The sequence below is a fragment of the Molossus molossus genome, unplaced genomic scaffold, assembly GCF_014108415.1.
Source record: "Molossus molossus isolate mMolMol1 unplaced genomic scaffold, mMolMol1.p scaffold_m16_p_17, whole genome shotgun sequence".
Lineage (NCBI taxonomy): Eukaryota > Metazoa > Chordata > Mammalia > Chiroptera > Molossidae > Molossus > Molossus molossus.
In genome coordinates this window covers 29,482,185-29,498,210 of record NW_023425352.1, presented here as the reverse complement: position 1 = coordinate 29,498,210, position 16,026 = coordinate 29,482,185, and the positions used below count along the sequence as shown (strand labels likewise).

The 16,026-nt window shown below is 41.8% G+C and overlaps 1 protein-coding gene across 1 annotated transcript in view; it reads left to right on the top strand.

Moving 5' to 3' along the window:
* The window catches only part of PDE6C (phosphodiesterase 6C), a 43,877-nt gene that overhangs the window by 9,435 nt on the left and 18,416 nt on the right, over nucleotides 1-16,026 (top strand). Inside the window, exons 5-11 of the mRNA XM_036264997.1 lie at nucleotides 2,148-2,222; nucleotides 3,150-3,214; nucleotides 3,317-3,383; nucleotides 4,914-4,961; nucleotides 5,981-6,130; nucleotides 6,682-6,825; nucleotides 8,045-8,113. Of these exons, the coding sequence (XP_036120890.1) occupies nucleotides 2,148-2,222; nucleotides 3,150-3,214; nucleotides 3,317-3,383; nucleotides 4,914-4,961; nucleotides 5,981-6,130; nucleotides 6,682-6,825; nucleotides 8,045-8,113 (618 nt within the window). The remainder of the gene's footprint in view (nucleotides 1-2,147; nucleotides 2,223-3,149; nucleotides 3,215-3,316; nucleotides 3,384-4,913; nucleotides 4,962-5,980; nucleotides 6,131-6,681; nucleotides 6,826-8,044; nucleotides 8,114-16,026) is intronic.

Genomic DNA, 16,026 nt, shown 5'->3' with positions numbered 1-16,026 from the left:
TTTATCCAATATGTGTTTTGCAAATAGCCTCTCCCCATCTGTGGCTTATTTTGTTATTCTTTTTCACAGTGTCTTTTGCAGAAAAGAAAATTTTAATTTTAATGAAATCCAATTTTATATATTTTTTTTTCATAGCTTGTGCTTTGGGTGACATATCTGAAAAATCTTTCCAAACCCAAGTTCACCTAGAATTTTCTCCTATGTCATTTTCTAAAAGTTTTATAATTTTGCATTTTGCAAAATTTAGGTCTGTGATTTATTTTGAGGTACTTTTCTGTGTATGTGTGAAAGATATAAGATCTGAGTCTAGACTCATTCTTTTTTCATTTTCCATATAGATGTCCAGTTGTTCTAGTGCAGTTGTTGAAAAGACGATCCTTTCTCCATTGTCTTTTTTCCTTTGCTAATCGGTTGACTATATTTGTTTGGGTCTATTTCTGGGCAGTCTGTTCTGTTCCATTGATTTGTATAAGTTTTCACCAGTACCACACCGTCTTGATTATTATAACTTTAGGGTCGGTCTTGAAGTTAGATAGTGTCCTCTTTGATTTTGTTCTTTTCTTCAGCAAGTCATTTAACATTTAACCACCCTGATTTTTGGTTTACTCATCTGTAAAATGAGGATTTGTCTTATCAGTTGTGAGGACTGTATATATGCATGTGTGTATATATATAGTCTAGTACATAATAGGGGCATAATGATATTACCATTTAGTTCAAGGTTTTATAGTCTGAAAAGTTAAAATTATTTTAAAGTAGAAATAATGAAATATTTAATATCATTCACACACAATATAATATTCACATCTCATCTCATTTTGTTAATTCTGTTGGAACTCTCCTAGTTCAACATAACTAATGAATATCATATCATTTATATTTCTTACTATCCATGTGACTGGAAGTTATTATTTCAGAGTAATTGTTCTAAGTGGATAAATATAGGACCAAGCATCCAGAGAGCTGGGTTCTGATCCCAGCTCTGGGACTTCCTAGCTGATTATATAGGTTAGGATGTTTTGGCTGCAAATAACATCAGACCCAGATGAAAGCATCTTAAATATAAAACAGTTATTATTGATTAAATAAGAAGTCCCAAGATAGCGCAGTTCTAAGGCTGGTTTAATTCAGAGCTCAGACAGGCCTCAAAGTCCCAGGTGTTTTCCATGTATCCTACAAAGGTCTTTGCTCTCTTCGGCATGTTGGTGGGAGGATGGCTGTTCCAGCTCAAGGCCTGAATATAGACATGACAGTACTGTCTATGACAACTTCCCACAAATGTCACTTACATCGCCTTTCACCTGAGGAATACCCTTCCCAGAAGCCCCCTGGTAGATTTCTTCTCCGTCTTTATTGTCCACAACTGGGCACATGCCTGCTCAAACTAGTCCGGGGCACCTCACATAGAATACCAGTGGGGTATGCAGGGCCCACATTCCCCGAACCTGATACCTGAATACAATCCAGTTCTGTTAGCAAGGGAGGTGGGGGAGAACGGATGTTAAGTATGACAGCCGACACTGTTGGCTATTTTCATGACCTTGGCCAAACCTTTTGACCTATCTAGATTTAGTTTAATTATCTATAAAAGAGCTTCCCTCAATTGAATACATTTTTAATCCTCACCTGAGGATATTTTTCTATATATCTTCAAATAGAGTGGGAGGGAGGGGAGAGAGAGAGAAAGAGAAACAGTGTGAGAGAGCTGCATCGACTGGCTGCCTTCCACACGACCCCCACCACGGCTGGGACGAACCTCAACCGAAGTATGTGCCCTTGACCCAACTCGAACCTGCGACTCTTTGGTCCACTGGCCAACACTTCAACCGCTGAGCCAAACCGGCCAGGGCTCAATTGAATACTTTTAACTAGGTGTCAGGTGCTCTGTATGTATTACTCATTTAATCCTCACACTGACTCTAGAGTGTGAATTCTATTATTATCCCCATTTACTGATGAAAAGGTTAAGTGACTTGTCACAGTCACGAGTTCCTATAAGCAGTATTGCTGGGAATTACAGATCTTCTTCAGCTCTAAAATTCCAGAATTATAAATTAACATAAAATATGCAAGCACATGACATTCATGTAAATATAGTAGGTCGTGGAACAGTTTTTTAAATAATGTTTAAATATAATTGCCTCCAGGAATTCTACGATGAATGGCCAGTCAAGCTTGGAGAAGTTGAGCCTTATAAAGGTCCAAAGACACCAGATGGCAGAGTAAGTGCAAACATCTTCCTTGGTGATATCTGTGCGTGGTGCAAGGTGCTAAAACCAGAGGAAGCCATGCATGAGCCCGAGAAGGCCTGGGTTCAGTCTGTAACTTTCTGTGGGATCTTGGAGCAGTAGCAAGACTACTGCACAAGGTGTTTGAAGGGCCAGTGCCAGCCCCGTCCAGGCCATCTGGTGTCCCATACCTTCACTTGCTGTTTAACTTCTCAGTTTCCTTTTCTGCAAAGCCAGGGCTTGGGACCAGAGGTTCTCAGCAGGGAGGGACACCTCAGAGCTATTGGCACAGCTTTTGAAACACGCAGGGCTGGAAGATCTAGGGAAGGGTCAGGTTAGATTTACTCCCCGCCTAGACTGCAGACTTCCCAGGGCAGAAACCACGTTTCACTACTGTGTCCCCAGCATACAGGAAAGGGCAGGTGATGGGATAGAATGTGTCCAGGCCTCAGGTTCCTCATCTGTCCAAAGAAGCAGAGAGACTAGTTCTCAATGTAGCCACTGAACCCCGTTTCTGAGGCACCTGTCCAGGTGAGTCAGTGCTGGAAGGGGTAAGGGCTCAGCCGGGAAGAGAAAACATTGACTGAGGTTGAGATTGACACGATTTGTTCCACTGAAGTTATCAGTCAGGTCTTTCTGGACAATGGAAAGGGATTCATTAAAGAAAAAACAAATTTTCCCTAAAAATTGTTTGGGTGAATTCTTTTTAAACTTAATTCCACAGAATTGTTCATGTAGATAAATGGCCAATAACATTTCTAGTTTTATTACAAGCTTGTCATCAGGACATGAGCAGTTGGGGTCATTTATGTTACGCAGAGAAATGTGGCTGGAAATAAGGTACTATTCGTGTAAATTCATCAGTGAAAAGCGTTGTTTGGGAAATAAGACTTTTCTCATAATCTCTCTCTTTCCTCTTAGGAAATCATCTTTTATAAAGTCATTGATTATATTTTACATGGGAGAGAAGAGATCAAAGTGATCCCGTGAGTATTGGCATAAAGCAGCTGTAGGAGTTGCCGTTTTATTTTGTACACAGAGCCTCTCTCTGCCGAGCAATGAATTTCTTTCTTCTCATCTTCCTCAAGGACACCTCCTGCAGATCACTGGACTCTCCTTAGTGGGCTGCCGACATATGTTGCTGAAAATGGATTTGTAAGTTACTGAACAAATTCAAATCTTAAATAATATTGGATGAAACTCTTATTAGCTAAAGATGCAAACAAATGTGGAAGCCAGACTGTGTCAGGGAAGGTGCGGTGGCCACTTCCTTTGGCACAGGACATCAGGGAGCAACCTCGGCATTTGAATGAAGGTTAACCAGAGACTCCCAAGCTCTACGAGAAAATATTTTGTCAACAAGAGGAAGATTGATTCGTTCCCCAGCCTTTATTTTTCTCAGTTCCATATGTCTATTTATATTTACCTGTTCACAAAAAGGATTTAAGTTTCAACAATCAAATAAAGCAATATAACCACAAAGTAGAAAAAAAAAAAAATCAAGGGTGGGGATGTAAATTAGAGCCAGAACTAAAGATAATAATGATTTGTTACACATTGCCCTCCACACTAATAAAATTAAGCTGCACATTTGCTCTTGGCTTTCCAGCTGCCCGTCAGAAAAGGGAATATTGATCTGGTACAGAGTTCACAGTGTTCCTAAGACAGAATTGAATTGTATAGAATAAAACACAATATATTCCGGTACAACAACCAGAAAGACATGCTTCTGTTACTGTCTCCAGGAAGTGAATACCCCGCAGTACAGTAAATGCCAGCATTGCCCGCAGAGTGGACCCCAGCTTTATATTCTGCAGCCACACTAATTAATTTCAGAGACCTTTGGAAGTCCATGACCATGGTTCATGCTGGCTTTGATTTGATCTCAAGCACAGTTCCCTTGGTCAAGACTTTTGAAGCATGGAAGATTACTGACAAAAGAGGAAAACATATAAAGAGAGAACTTTGTCGCTAATTGCGATGCAAACTGTAGTGAGTTGATGAAGGAAGTGAAGACTGTGGCCCAGGTGAGGTGGGTGGATGGTAGGCTCGGTCTGGCTGAGCGAGGTCAGGTGTAGGAAGACAACAAACAAGAGCTCTCTGGAGGTCCCATAGGTCTCAAGGCTAGAGGGCAGGGTCGTCATAGCTTTCCCTCTGGGCCCCAATACACTTGCCCTCCTTCTCGTGGCTGACTTCTCCCGAGTGGGCTTCTCCACCACCTGGGTCATTTTTTGGCATCAAGATTCCTCCCTGCAAGAATGTTTGAAGCTTTCAACATTTCTGTATGTTGGCATTTTCCTTCCCCCTTTTGATCCAAGTTTCTGAAATATATTTACAGCATTTATTTGCATTTTTTCCCTAGGGTTGTCCTTGTACTTTTGGCAGTGTTCATTCATTAGTTGCTTTGAATTTGGAAGAAGAATCCTTAGAGGCTGAGAGAGTAAGAAGGAGCAGCCATAGTACTAAATGTCATCCAATGACTCAATTAGTAGAAGAGAAGCTAACTTCAGTGTGTTGTTAGCAAATGTGGCCTAGCCAAGGTCCACTGTGAATTATATGCTTGTGAGCCATCAAGACTTATGGCAGAAATACTAACACTTGATGCATTCTTTTTTGTTCTGCATTGTGGGTTTAATGACTTCCCCACGTGATGTTTTATGACTTCCGTCTCCTCTTGCTTTACAGATATGTAACATGCTGAATGCCCCCGCAGATGAATACTTCACATTTCAGGTAACCTCATCCTCTGCCAGGCCTCACCTCTGGGTGCTGGGGAGGAGGGGGCGGCACTGGTCCCCCACCATTTCCCCATCTCCAGAGTCTGCGTTAGCCTCAGAGACCAAAAAAAATCAACAGTTCTGAAGCAATTTTGTGTGCATCTAAATGCTGAATTGTATGGTCCAGGCTATAAATACTGTTGGCATTCTGACAAAGAAAAGTTCCACATGGGTGGGAAACGTTAGAAAAGGCTTCACGGGAGAGGCGGGGCTTAATCTGGGCCTCGAAGGAGGGCGTGGGCTGGTGGGAGGCTGAAGACCGAGTGTCGGGTGCGGAGTGCTTGGACCTTCCGCTTTGCTGCACGCTGGGCGGGAGCCGCCGCTCTGCTCAGACTTCAAGGGCATCAGAAGCCCCGAGTTTATCCAAGATGCATGCCTAGAGACTGGGAAAGAAGCTTAAAAAATCTTGCATATGGCCCTCGGACCACACTTTGAGAAACACTCCTAAATATCTGTCTGCATCCCTCACCAGGCAGTTGTTACAATATAGACGCTTGGTTCTAGTACACTTAATCGAATGTACTAGAATACTTTTATGGCTGTATAATCCTAGACATGTTCTGACACAACACAGGAATCATGCATCTAACACCCAAAGATTATTCCTTCTCTAAAGTGGGGGTGGTAATGGCCATTCAGGGCCGAGACCAGGGAGCCCTGGTGCTGGGTCAGTTCTGTCCGAGTCTTGTGGAGGTTGCACATATCTGCACAGGTGATGAGCTCGCGTAGAAGCGTGCGCGCACACACATGCACAAATCAATGCATACACATCCGGTGAAATCTGAGTACGCCTCAGGGATTGCTCCACGGTCTGTTTCCTGGCTGTGATGCTCTACTCCAGTGACACAAGACGTTCCACTGAGAAAGCCAGGTGAAGGGTCCTTGGGACCTCTCTGTGCATTTCCTTTGCAACATCCTGTAAATCTATAATTATTTCAAAATTAAAAATGACTCAAGTGTCTTTATTGTTTGTAGAAAGGACCTGTAGATGAAACTGGCTGGGTCATTAAAAACGTCTTGTCCCTGCCTATTGTCAACAAGAAAGAAGACATTGTGGGAGTAGCTACGTTTTACAACAGGAAGGATGGAAAACCTTTTGATGAATATGACGAACACATTACTGAGGTACATGCAATCATAAAATAATTCATGGAGGTAAATGAAATTCATGAAGTAATAGAGGGTGCATAATTATTTGTCATTCTGGAATGATATTTTTGAAGGGCAATTAAAACATGAGTCACCTGTGGTTACCACCAGTATGTGGTTATTGTGTCATTTCTCTCTTCTGACTTCTGTATATTGCAACATTTTTTACTAAAGTATAAACTTTTGGTTTAATCAAACTTCTTTACAATACAAGGAAACCAGGAAAGAAGGTTTCTATGTCCTGTCTCCCCACCCCCCTTCCATTTCCTCTTGTTCTTGCTCTCACCCCAGCCCTCTCTCTGATTTTCAGGTCATGCTTATTCTATTGGATTTTTGTAGTTTCTCTGCTCTAATGAAGTATTCAGGGTTCATGGTGCACTTTAGAAGTCATTTCTGTCTGGGGCATTATTAGTATGGTTTTTTCTTAGGTTAAAAGGGATATTAATAGGGAATCGTGGAGATTGCTGCCTTCAAATATATATATTTTTTTAATTTTAGAGAATTGAATCACATTTTATATATTTCAGACTCTCACGCAATTTCTTGGATGGTCTCTTTTAAATACTGACACCTATGAGAAAATGAATAAGCTAGAAAACAGAAAGGACATAGCTCAGGAAATGCTCATGAGCCAGATCAAAGCGACTGCTGATGAAATCCAGTCTATTTTGGTAAGTGGGGAATTCAGTCCTATAGACGTTAGGTGGTATCTTACCAGGGCTTCTGGAAGTCACCTCATTACCCAGAGGTCTGACTAATGAGAATAGATTTATTCCTGAGCTAAGAAGGGGAGGGTCTGGGTGGCCCATTGTACATAGACCCTGACTGGACTTCCAGGTTGGAATAACACTTTGTTAAAAATAACATCAGGGTCTGTAGGAGCTTCAGCAATGATATCTAGATTCAAGTGTACTACCAAGAAAAATAACTATTTCCAGGAAGGGATATATATATCAGTCAGCTATTGCCATGTAATACTGCATAACAACCATAACATCTCAGTGGTATCCAATAATAAACATCTAATTCTCACTCATGCATTTGTGGGGTGACCAGGCTTTGACTAACCTTGGTTGGGTTTGGCTCCAAGCTGTGAGTTTGGTTTGTTCTGTGTGTCTCCCTCATTTTTCTTAATCAGCTACTTCCTGACAGGTGTTCTCATGAACACGACAGAGTGCAACAGAGCGAGCCCACTGTGCAATCCCATTTCAAGTCTTTACTCATATCACATTCACGGAAATTCTCATTGGCCAAACATGACCAAGACCAATATCGCAGATGGTGGAGAGCAAGTAGATATTTGCTAACAGTGTTCTAATCACCACCAGATGAAGGGACAACATCACACTATTTTTTTAACCTTTTATTTATCCAGCTTTTAAAGTGTGTGTATAGGTATAGTTTTTCTGGGTGGTTTTTGGTTGTTTTTTGTTTTGGTTTTGCTCAGTGATTTGAGAATTAAGAGAATCTGACTTGAGAGTTTGAGATGTTGAAAATGAGAAGGTCTAGGAAAAATAAAGGGAAATTGCTATAAACTAAAAAAAAAAGTAAGTCCTCATTTTTTTTTCTCACCTACCTACAAAAAAACTAATCTCTCTCTCTCTCTCTCTCTCTCTCTCTCACACACACACACACACACACACACACACACACAGAGCTACTGTCACCTTTTGGGGGAATAAAGAAATCAATTATGTTAGATTATTTCTTGGAGAAAACTCTTCATAACTAGGTGCATTAGGTCTTTTTTTGTATACAGAATGCATCTTTGTTATGAAACCCATTACAGCATATTTAAAATATATTTTAATTGATTTTAAGAGCAGAGGGATCAGACAGAAATCTTCTCTTTTATAGGAATTTCACACCTCAATTGCTTTTATATTTTAGAAATTTAAAGAGAAGTTAAATATAGATGTAATTGAAGACTGTGAAGAAAAACAACTTGTCACAATTTTGGTAAGTGTTTTAATTCTATCCTTAATGCCTTTTAAATAAAATATATTAGGACATGCTTTCTCATTTTTCAAATAGAAAAATGAGAAAGCACTGGCAACTTTCAAAGCTAAAAAGAAAGGATAGATTTTGAGGAGAAAAAGATGGTGGCGGGCAGGACTGGAGGGAGGGTGAGTGTGTGAGAGAGTGTGAGTGGACGTGAAGGTGGACGACCAAACCCGAGCAGTGCAGAGACATGGAGCAGAAGGTTCCTGTGCTGTGGACGGAGCAGCTGGCTACCACGGTAAGCGGCCCTTCAGGGCGCTTCTCCCTGAACTGCAGGGAGGTCCCACTATTTTGGAAGATCCCAGGTCTTCCCTGGGAGGAGGCAGTGGGAGCGGCTAGGGCCCAGCAACCTGAGCCACCAGTGCACCAGGCACCATCGGACCAGTGGACACTCTGTGTCAACACAGACCGGTGCACAGTAGTGGAGCTTCTAAGGTGCCAGTTGCAGAAACAGCAAACGGCCGGGAGCCCAGCATCATCCCCCACAGTAGCAGCCTGATCAGAGTCCAGATATACCCCCAGCAACAGAGGCTGGGGAGCAGACATCCATCCCCAGGCAACAGAAGCACAGACCAGCAGCTGAGACCCATCCCCAAAAACTACAGCAAAGGCTGAGCAGAAGCTGAGCCCCACTGGGCAGCAGCACTCCCCAGCCACCAGGAGCAGGACCTGGGGCTCCATGGGTCCTGTGCAACACAGGCTGCCCACAAGAGCAGTGGTGAGCTGGGGATCCATAGGGGCCTGTGCAACCCAGCCGCTCACAAGAGTGGTGTGGAACCAGGGATCCAGAGAGACCTGTGTGACCCAGCCACCCAAGGAGGTGGCAGGAAGTGTGGCTCCAACAGGGCCTGAGCAATACAGCTACAGGTGGCACCAGCGACCAGCGGGGAACACAGCTTTAGAGGGGCCCATGCAATCCAGCAGCAGCACCTACCAGTACACACCAATACCAGCCCCCAGTAGTCAAGTCTCCAGGATCCACAGCAGCCAAGAGGCAACACGCAACAGAACAATCTGGGAGGCACAGTAGCCTTATTTGATATATAGTGAGCTGCCTACACATCCAGACATCCCTCACTGGGTCTAGAGCTACCAGATGGCTAAAATGGGGAGACAAAGAAACAACACCCAAAGGAAAGAAAAAAGGGGAATCTCTAGAAAAGGAACTACAAAAAATGGAAGAAAGCAACCTGTCAGATAAAGAATTCAAAGCAATGATTCTAAGGGTGCTCAAACAATTTGGTGGGAACTACAAGCAACTTAATAAGAATTATGAAGAGTTCACTGGGAACTACTTCAGCTTAAAAAAAGAGGTAGAAGCTACGCATAAAGAGGTAGAAGCTATGCATAAAGAAGTAGACGCTATGCATAAAAATCAAGAGGAAATAAAGAATGACATAGCTGTTATGAAAAATACCTTAGAAGGGTTCAATAGTAGATTAGAAGAAGCTGAAGACCAAATCAGCGACTTAGAAGACAAGATAGAGAAAAACACCCACATAGAGCAGCAAATAGAAAAGAAGTTTAAAAAGCAGGAGGAGAGTTTAAGGGAGCTGTGGGACAATACAAAATGTAACAACATTCGCATTATAGGAATACCGGAAGGAGAAGAATCAGAGAAAGGAATAGAGAACCTGTTTGCAGAAATAATGACAGAAAACTTCCCTAAACTAGTGAGGGAAAAATTCACACAAGTCCAGGAAAGAGAGAGTTCCAAGCAAGATGAATCCCATAAAATCCCCAGTTAGACACATCATAATAAAAATGGCCAACATTAAAGACAAAGAAAGAATCTTAAAGGAAACAAGAGAGAGACAGAAAGTTAACTACATGGGAGCTCCCATTAGACTGTCAACTGATTTCTCAATAGAAACACTGCAGGCCAGAAGGGAGTGGAATGAAGTGTACAAAGTAATGAAAGGCAAGGGTCTGAATTCAAGATTGCTCTATCCAGCAAGGTTATCATTCAGAATTGAAGGAGAAATAAAGAGCTTCAAGGATTAAAAAAAAAAAGCTAAAGGAATTTACCACCACCAAACCAGAACTGCAAGAAATGCTGAAGGGACTGTTGTAAAAAGAAAATGTAAGAGAGAGACAGAGAGAAAGAGAGAGAGAGAGAGAGAGAGAGAGAGAGAGAGAGAGAGAGAGAGGAACACAGACATAAAATCAAAATGGCAACTAATAACTATCTATCAATAATAACCTTAAATGTAAATGACTTAAATGCTCTAATCAAAAGACATAGGGTAGCTGATTGGATAAGAAAACACGACCTATATATATATATATATGCTGTGTACAAGAGACCCACCTCACAACAAAAGACTCATACAGGATGAAAGTAAAGGGATGGAAAAAATTTTTTCAAGCAAATGGAAATGAAAATCAAGCTGGTGTAGCAATACTCATATCTGACAAGATAGACTTCAAAACGAGGGTCATAATAAGAGACAGAGAAGGTCACTACATAATATTAAAAGGATTAATCCAACAAGAGGATATAACACTGGTAAACATATATGTACCAAATACAGGAGCACCAAATATTTAAAAACTTCTGGAGGACTTCAAGAAAAAGATCAATAGCAATACGATCATAGTGGGTGACTTTAACATGCCACTGACATCACTAAATAGATCTTCTAGACAAAAAATTAATGAGGACATAGAGTCCTTACAAGACTAACTAGATCAGTTGGACTTCATTGATATTTACAGAGCATTTCACCCCAAAGCTGCAGGATATACATTCTTCTCAAGTGCACATGGGACATCCTCAAAGATAGACCACATGTTAGGACACAAAGCAAGTCTCTACAAATTCAAGAAGATTAAAATCATATCAAGCATCTTCTCAGATCACAGTGGCATAAAACTAGAACTCAATTACAATAAAAACACACAAAATCATGCAAACACTTGGAGACTAAATAACATGTTATTAAACAACAAATGGGTTACTAATGAGATCAAAGAAAAAATTAAAAACTTCCTGGAAACCAATGAAAATGAACACACGACAACACAAAATCTATGGGACACAGAGAAAGCAGTTCTGAGAGGGAAGTTCACAGCACTACAGGCCTACTTCAAGAAATAAGAAAAATTTCTAATTGATTCTCTAACCCTACAACTTAAAGAACTAGAAAGTAAACAAAAAGAAAAACCCAGAGCTAGTAGGAGGAAAGAAATAGTAAAGGTCAGAGCAGAAATAAACAACATAGAGACCAAAAAACAAACAAACAAACTCAAAAGATCAATGAAACAAAAAGCTGGTTCTTTGAAAAGGTAAACAAGCCCTGGCTGGTTTGGCTCAGCAGTTAGAGTGTTGGCCCACAGTCCAGAGAGAACCAGGTTTGGTTCCCGCTAAGGGCAGGTACCTCGGTTGCAGTTTGTCCCAAGCCCCGGTTGGGACTGTGTGGGAGGCAACCACTCAATTTTTTCTCTCTCACATTGATGTTTCTCTCTTTCTCTTCCTCCCTCTCTCCCTCCTGCTCTATCTGAAGATGAATGCAAAAGTGTCCTTGGGTGAGGATTTAAAAAAAGAAAGAAAGAAAAGATAAACAAGATGGATGGACCTTTAGCCAGACTCACCAAGAAACAAAAAGAGAGAAACCAAATAAACAAAATAAAAAACGAAAGAGGAGAAGTAACAACTGACCCCACAGAAATACAAAGGATCATCGAAACATACATAAAAAAAAATTATTCATCATGACCAAGTGGGATTCATCCCAGGGATGCAAGGATGGTACAATATTTGCAAATCGATAAGTGTGATACACCACATAAACAAAATGAAAGATAAAAACCATATGATCATAACCAATAGATGCTGAAAAAGCATTCGACAAAATCCAGCACCCATTTCTGATAAAAATGCTCAGCAATGTGGTAATAGAGGGATCATATCTCAACATAATAAAAGCCATATATGAAAAACCTACAGCCAACATCATACTCAATAGGTGAAAACTAAAAGCATTCCCCTTTCACTGATACCACATCTAAGGCAAGAGAAACAAAGGAAAAAACGAACACATGGGACTACATCAAATTCAAAAGCTTCTGCACAGCAAAAGAAACAATCATCAAAATGGAAACGGAACCCACCATATGGGAGACCATAATTGCCAATGATATATCAGAAAAGGGGTTAATTTCCAAAATATATAGAGTACTCATACTCAACAAAAGGAAGACAAAGAACCCAATTAAAAAATGGGCAGAGGAACTGAATAGACACCTCTCCAAACAGGACATACAAATGGCCAAGAGACATATAAAGAAATGCTCAACATCACTAATCATCAGAGAGATGCAAATTAAAACAACAATGAGGTATCACCTCACACCTGTCAGAATGGTTGCCATCAACAAATCATCAAACAACAAGTGTTGGCGAGGGTGTGGAGAAAAGAAGACTCTAGTAGACTGCTGGTGGGAATGCAGACTGGTGCAGCCACTGTGGAAAACACTATGGTGTTACCTCAAAAAGTTAAAAATTGAACTGCCATTTGACCCAGTGATCCCATTTCTAGGAATATACCCTAAGAAGCCTGAAACATCAATCAGAAAGACTATATGCACCCTTATGTTCATAGCAGCACTATTTACAATAACTAAGATCTGGAAACAGTCCAAGTGTCCATCAATAGATGAGTGGATTAAAAAGCGGTGCTACATACACAATGGAGTACTATGCAGCTGTAAGAAAGAACGATCTCTTATCCTTTCAGATGACATGGAGGGACCTGGAAAGTATTATGCTAAGTGAAAAAAGCCAATCAGAGAAAGACAAATACCACATGATCTCACTTATTTGTGGAATATAATGAACAAGGTGGGCTGATGAACAAAATAGACCCAGAGACATAGAAAGGAGTATGGTTCACTGACAAACCTCACAGGAAGGAGGTGGGGGGGGGGGGCGGGGAGGATAGATGAGATGAACCAAAGGACTTATATGCATTTATGCATAACCAGTGGATGTAGACAACAATGCTGGGGTGGAGTGGAGGGCGGGATGGGGAAGAGGATGTCTAGGGGGAAAAAAGGAGAAACATCTGTAACAAAAATAAATTAATAAAAATTGGGGAAAAAATTTAATTAACATCCATGACACTTTAGAAATTCTCTACTTGTCTACTTAGAAGAAAAAGGACCTCATATCGGAGAAGCAATAAAATGGGTACAGAACCAGTAGTTTTATGACAATACACCCTATTTTAATAGAACATCTGCTCTAGGTTTGTCCCAAATCATTGCTGTGTAAAACAGGAATTTGAGAAACAACTAAATAAGTATTTCAGAGGGATTCTTCAAAATTATCTTGGCATAATGTTCCAGCTACATAATTATTCATGTATCTGCACTCACCATGATGCTTTCTCCAGGTATACACTTTAACTCTAGGTTCAGGGAAGGCCAGTCCTATTTCACAGGTGTAACAGCAGGTGCATGTCACTGTGCTGGGAAGCACTGATAGCCGTGCGCTGACTCAGGCAATGATGTGAGGAAAGCCCTCCCCCCACCTTTGTCCTGCTTCCAGGACATTTCAGGTCACTCACAGACAGACGATCTGGAGAGAACTCACCAGAGAAGTGCCTCACCCACTCGTCCTTTATTCAATTTTTTCTCCACTCATTCAGTAATTATTGAGATGTACTATAATACAAAGGACGTTGTCAGGTCCTGAGGGCAGCAGATGGTGTGGTCTGGTTCTTATCTGGTTAAAGAAGCCCCTGTTTATGAGGGAGACAAAAATATAAGCGATGACGCCAACACTGCCCTGTTTTGACAAGTTCACAGAGTGTAAGCACCAAGGACCCTTGGAGGCCAAGAGCCTGGTTCTACTTACAGAGGGTGGTAGCGGAGGAGACGGTAGCCACGGCTCTGGGCATCGACTGAGGATGGGAGCTTAGAGATGGCTGGAAATGAGAAGGGAAAATATAAGTACAGACCAGGGCCTGGAGACACAGGTAGCTTGCTCTCTGAGGGAGACCAAAGACAGCTAGCTGTGGCTAGGGCCTCAGTGAGCAGAGGGGAGGAGCAGCCCTGAGGCCCGGCAGGGAGGCGGGACAAGACCATGACAGCCAGGCACACTGAGACGCAGGATGCGACCTTATCAGATGTCCAGAGGATCCTTCCGGGAGCAGGTGGGGCAGCCCTGGCAGTGGGTCCCCTCCACTCAGTCCACCTCGGCTGCGTGACTCCTGCAGAGCAGAACATCAGCCTTGGGTGCCAGAGAGCCTACTTATTAGATCAATCGAAAGCCTTTATTTTAATCAGCCTCTCTATCACAGACTTACAAATGGTTGTTCTTCAAAACCTGTGATTTCTGTAGTAAAGTGTCATGTTGCTGGTTCTTCTTTAACTTGCTCTTGGGGGCTGGGAATCATAATTCTGAGAACTTACTTTGTTTCCTGCTAAAATGCACGTTTGCATTTAAGTATGACTGACCCTGAAATTCATGAAAAAACAATGTCACATTTTATCTTTACATAACATTCTGGGAACTGTAGAGGAGAGACGATGTCCAGCAAAGAGGCACAGGGCACCCCCACCACTGTATTGTAGAGAGAGGGGGATGGAGAGACAAACATTGATGTGAGAGAGAAACATCGATTGGTTGCCTCCCGTACATGTCCCAACCGGGGGTCAAACCCACAACCTTTTAGTGTATGCGACGACGCTCCAATCAGCTGAGCCGGGGCTCTTTGATTTTTAAAAGCTGTGCTTATTGTCTGTCTCTGCGCATGAGAACATGCTTCAGGGCAGTGACAACATGTGCTTTATTCATTACTTTACCCCTAATTCTTAGAACACAGACAGGAACCAACAGATGTTTGTTGAATGAATACATAATAGATGAATAAATGAACAAGAAGAGACAACTGGAGAGAGAAAGTGACAAGAACGAGTAGCAAAGGACACACACAGGAGGGTCCTATGAGAATGGAGAAAGGAGATTTGTGAAGAGTTACTATGGGCTATAAATTAAATCCCCTCAAATTTTCTTTGACACGTGCAAATAGAGTTGGATTGCTTTTTAATTAAAACAACAAAGACAAAAATATTACTAATATCCTTCTCATTTTACAAATGAGAAAACTGAGTCTTGTTCCATTGGGAGATGTAACTGATCTGAACCAAGAACTGAACACCCAAGCCATTGTTTTGCAGGAAAAAGTCTCTGCCTGAAGTGCAGTCTGACAGTAGCATTGGTGAGAAAGGAGCCCCAGGGGATGGGGAGAAGGCCAAGGCTGTGAGGGACCAGCCCAGATTGGGGGCTGGATGACTGGAAACCATAATTTTGCCTAAAACATCCGTATGCCATTTGGTGTTGAAATGTATATAAATAAGTTTAAGGGAAACCTTAAACTTAACGAGAGGAGTGATCTCAGCACAGTGTTAAGGATATACAGCGGACTCAGTAAATGCCCACTGAACGGAATTCCTCCTCCCCACCTACCTGGTAGACCCACATAGCCCTTGCTAACTCCTGCCTCCTGGTGTTTCCTCTCCTCCTGCTAAATCAGCTGAACACACACCCCTCTGGACTCTCTCCTCCTTTAATTCTCTCCTCCTGCTCTCGGGCATTCGACTTCTTCACAGTCCTAGGCACTTGATACTATGCTCTGTGAGTACTCTAAGCTCTCACCGTACCCTGGTCTGTGTTGTATAACCATTTCAATAAGTTCAGTTCTTTAAGGGTAAGCTTCTTTTCTAATTTCCCAGGCCATGTCGATACTCATGTGCCTAGTTCACTGTTTTTTCATAGTCCTGTGAATTAAATAAGATATCTGCAAGTGTACCAATACACTGCAGGGCATTCATTCATTCATTCATTCATTCAACAAACCTGTGCC